This window comes from Pyrus communis, chromosome 5 (assembly GCF_963583255.1).
Source record: "Pyrus communis chromosome 5, drPyrComm1.1, whole genome shotgun sequence".
NCBI lineage: Eukaryota > Viridiplantae > Streptophyta > Magnoliopsida > Rosales > Rosaceae > Pyrus > Pyrus communis.
Genome location: NC_084807.1, coordinates 7,899,077 through 7,903,247, shown reverse-complemented (window position 1 = coordinate 7,903,247; position 4,171 = coordinate 7,899,077). Strand labels below are relative to the sequence as shown.

At 38.0% G+C, this 4,171-nt stretch overlaps 1 protein-coding gene across 1 annotated transcript; it reads left to right on the top strand.

Moving 5' to 3' along the window:
- The first annotated feature begins 899 nt into the window (after window positions 1–899).
- Window positions 900–3,938, top strand: LOC137733362 (receptor-like protein 7). The gene has a single exon (XM_068472512.1). The coding sequence runs from the start codon at window positions 910–912 to the stop codon at window positions 3,733–3,735; it is 2,826 nt and encodes a 941-aa protein (XP_068328613.1). The 5' UTR covers window positions 900–909; the 3' UTR covers window positions 3,736–3,938.
- Window positions 3,939–4,171: the final 233 nt, after the last annotated feature.

Below are 4,171 nucleotides of genomic sequence, written 5' to 3'. Positions count from 1 at the left end.
GAGGGGGAGTGTTGGTTAATTTGGTTCATTGAACAATTGGATTCATTAAATCTTCTACATGGGTTCATTGACTATTCTGCATTACGCCAATTGTATGAAAGAGTAAGGTAATGCTATTTACACAACTCATTTTACTTCTCACACATCTTTATTAATTTTTGTACATTTGATCTTCTACCATTCACATGATCCGACGGCGGGTAATGCTATTTACGCAACCCATTTTACCTCCCACATATCCTTGTTAATTTTTGTACATTGATCTTCTACCAGTCACATGATCCAACAGCCGAAAATTAAGAGTAATGTGTAACAGGTTAAAATGGGTGTGTATATAGCACCACTCAAGAGTAAGTGGCGTGCAATTGTAAATAATCCATACAGTTGTATTTCGTGTGTGTGTGTATATATATATAGTTCAAATTCGTTTTTGACGAGAATCGAACTTAAGATCTCTCACTTACAAGTGAAGAGGAATATCATTAGATCGTAGTATTATGTGGCGCATATATTATTCTTTTAAATCCTTCTGTTTCACATGATCTTAAGATTAGTTCCCTATTATTCAGGATCGTTTGCGATTGCTTTCATGTTTGTTAAGATAATGATAGAAAATTAGAAATGTGTGTGAGAAGTAAAATGAGATGTGTACCCTTTCTTTTTCTCATCAAGTCGACTTGTTTCTTGAATGGTGCTGCTGATTTTTCTAACTTTTGATTTTTCTCATCAATTAGTCAAGGCATCATATCAACTTGTCCCCGCTACACCCGTCTCTATCACTTTTCAGAAATTATATTGCGGAAGTATTTTATACTGATCGATGCCAGTCTATAAATTGTTGTATATCACTCTGCACTTCCATCATACACAGCTAAGAGTGCAAAAAAAAAAATTCAAAAGATTGTTGTTATGGGGTTACTTGATATCTCCATCATTCGCATGGTTTCAAAACTAGTACTAGTTTTGTTGCTGTTTCATCATGTGGTTATTGCTCAGTATCCATCTTGCCCTGATGAGGAGAGGTCCGCCCTGCTGCAATTCAAAGACAGCTTTACTATTGACAAATCTGCTTCTAGATCTACCGATGCTTATCCAAAGGTTTCATCATGGAAACCAGCTGAAGGAGGAAATAGCACCTGCTGCTCATGGGAAGGTGTCGAGTGTGATGAGAAGACGGGTCATGTGATTGGCCTAGATCTTGGTAGCAGCTGTCTCCACGGCTCTATCAACAGCAATAGCAGCCTCTTCCGCCTTGTTCATCTTCAAAGGTTAGAACTCTCGGACAATAACTTCAGTTACTCTCAAATTCCTACTAGCATTAGGAATTTTCCAAGCCTTACTCATCTTGACCTCTCTACCTGTGTCTTTTCTGGTCAAGTCCCTTCTGAACTTTCACTGTTATCCAAGTTGACATACCTTGATCTATCTGGCAATGTAGTTTATTTGTCAGAAGATGAGTATCGTCCCTTTTTGAAACTTGAAGCATCAGATCTTGGAAGCCTAGTTCAAAACTTAACTAGTCTCGAAGTACTTTCCCTCAGTTTCGTAAACATATCTTCGGCAATGCCTCATTCCATGGCTAATTTATCATCATTGACAACCCTCTACCTCAAAGGCTGTCACCTGTTTGGTGAATTTCCTGTGAGAATTTTCCAACTACCAAACCTAGAATCTCTTAGTGTGAGATACAACCAAGATCTAACTGGATATTTTCCTGAATTTAATCGAAGTAGTCCTCTCATGCTTCTGAAAGTTTCATATACCAGTTTTTTCGGAAACGTACCCTCTTCGATTGGAAACCTTCATTCACTGCAAAACTTGGATGTGGCTCAATGCAATTTTTCGGAAGGGTTGGTTCCATCTTCACTTGGGAATCTTAGGCAGCTCACTTATCTAGACATTTCAGCCAATAAATTTGGAGGTCTAATTCCTGATTCCTTGGCAAACCTTACCCAACTGGCTACTTTTAGGATTAGTACAAGTCGATTAACTGGTCCAATCCCACCTTGGCTAGGCAACTTTAGCAAACTAGAGTACCTAGATTTTGCTTTTAATGAACTGAATGGTTCAATTCCTGCATCATTTTCCAATCTCACAAACCTTCATATCCTTTATCTACATTCCAATAGTCTGAGTGGTGTAGTAGAGTTTCATATGTTTCAAAATCTACAATTTCTTTACCAACTCCAATTAAATCGGAACAAGATAGATTTTGTCACCGAATCCAGAATTGTGAATTCAACAGTTCCGCAATTCACCATTCTAGGATTGAGTTTTTGCAACATAAGAGAGTTTCCATCTTTCTTACAATATCAGAAACGTTTGGAGCGTTTGGACCTTTCCAGAAACAAAATCCGAGGCCAAGTACCAAAATGGATGTGGAACACAAGCATAGAAACTTTGCTATTTTTAGACATTTCTCAAAACTTCATTTCAGACCAACCTCCACTTTTCCTTCCTTGGGTGAAACTGTTATGTATAAGGTTTTCGTCCAACATGTTTCATGGATCACTACCGATACCTCCACCAACCATGCGAGAATATGCAGCTGCAGACAACAACTTTACTGGAGAAATCTCACCGTTGCTTTGCAATACGAAAAATCTTCAGTATCTTGACTTGTCGAAAAATAACTTGAGTGGCATGCTTCCTCAATGTCTCGGAAACTTTAGTGATCAACTGATTCTTTTACTTCTTGGAAACAACTTTTTTCACGGAATTATTCCTCAGACATACAACAAAGGAAGCAATTTGAGAATGATTGATGTGAGTCATAACAAGTTGCAGGGCCAGTTGCCGAGGTCATTGGTCAATTGTATAATGCTTGAGTATCTTGTTTTGTCAAACAATCGATTCAATGATACTTTCCCCATTTGGTTGGGGACTCTTCTAGAGCTAAAACTTTTGGCAATGCGCCATAACGGATTCTACGGTGGGATTGGAAAGTCTAGAAAGAATGTCGATTTCCCCAAGTTACGCATTCTTGATTTGGCTTACAATGATTTTACTGGTGCGGTTCCGTCTGTGTTTCCAGATATTACTGTAAACAAGTCAACATATATGTACACAGACGTAATTTATGATGTCAATGGATTCTGGATTGTTAACAATGTTGATTACCAACTCACAATAGCAACAAAAGGTTTGGAGCTATACTACCCAAAGATTCGAGAAGAATTTGCATCCTTCGATATCTCATGCAACAAATTTGAAGGAAAAATTCCAGAATTCATTGGGAATCTTAAGGAGCTTCGTTCGCTGAATCTATCCCACAACATTCTCACTGGTTCTATCCCATCATCCCTTGGAAACTTGATGAAGCTTGAATCGTTGGACCTTTCAAAAAACAAGCTCTCAGGACGTATCCCCCAACAGCTGGCGCAACTTAATTTTCTTTCCAGTTTCAATGTGTCTCACAACAATCTCACAGGTCCTATACCACAAGGAACCCAGCTTACTTCTTTGAATGTCACTTCATACGAAGGAAACCCAGGGTTGTGTGGAGATCCATTGCCCAAGAAATGTGGAAATCCTCCTCCACTTCCACCTTCAACCGTTGACGAAGGTGATTCTAGCTCAGAAGGCATATTTGAATTTGATTGGAAAATTGTTTCGGCCGGATGTGGAAGTGGGTTGGTAGTGGGAGTAGTTCTTGCAGATGTTGTGATCACAAGGAGGCCCGACTTGTTTCTTAAGATTGTTGGAATGATCAGGCAAATGATAAGGAAAATTTAGAGTACTAGTGGGGGAAGTAGAAATTCAGTTTGTTACCGTTACGCATTTCGTTTGTTTTCTCTGTTCTGGTTTCTTTCCTTCTCTTTCTATATGTTTAGTTATAAGTTTGTATCAGGTTATGTAAGTGTATGTCCCTCCTATTTTCTTGTAATTTCGGTTTCTTTTCTTTCTTCTTTCTTTATTTTGAGGGGTAAGGTTTATGTCCCCCCTGACTAAGTGTAACTTCTTTTTTTTATTTAATAAATTTTCCCTCGTACTGTTGAGGTTTCTTTTATAAAAAGACGATAGAATGTATTGGTGCTTTTTAGCTTTTAGTTGATTGTGTTCAAGTTCAAGACTCAGCCCTATATATCATATTGTTTTTAAGTTATATCAGTTTACTTGTACCATCGAGTTTCTTTAACAATTAAATGGAGATAGAAAGTAAAGTAAATAA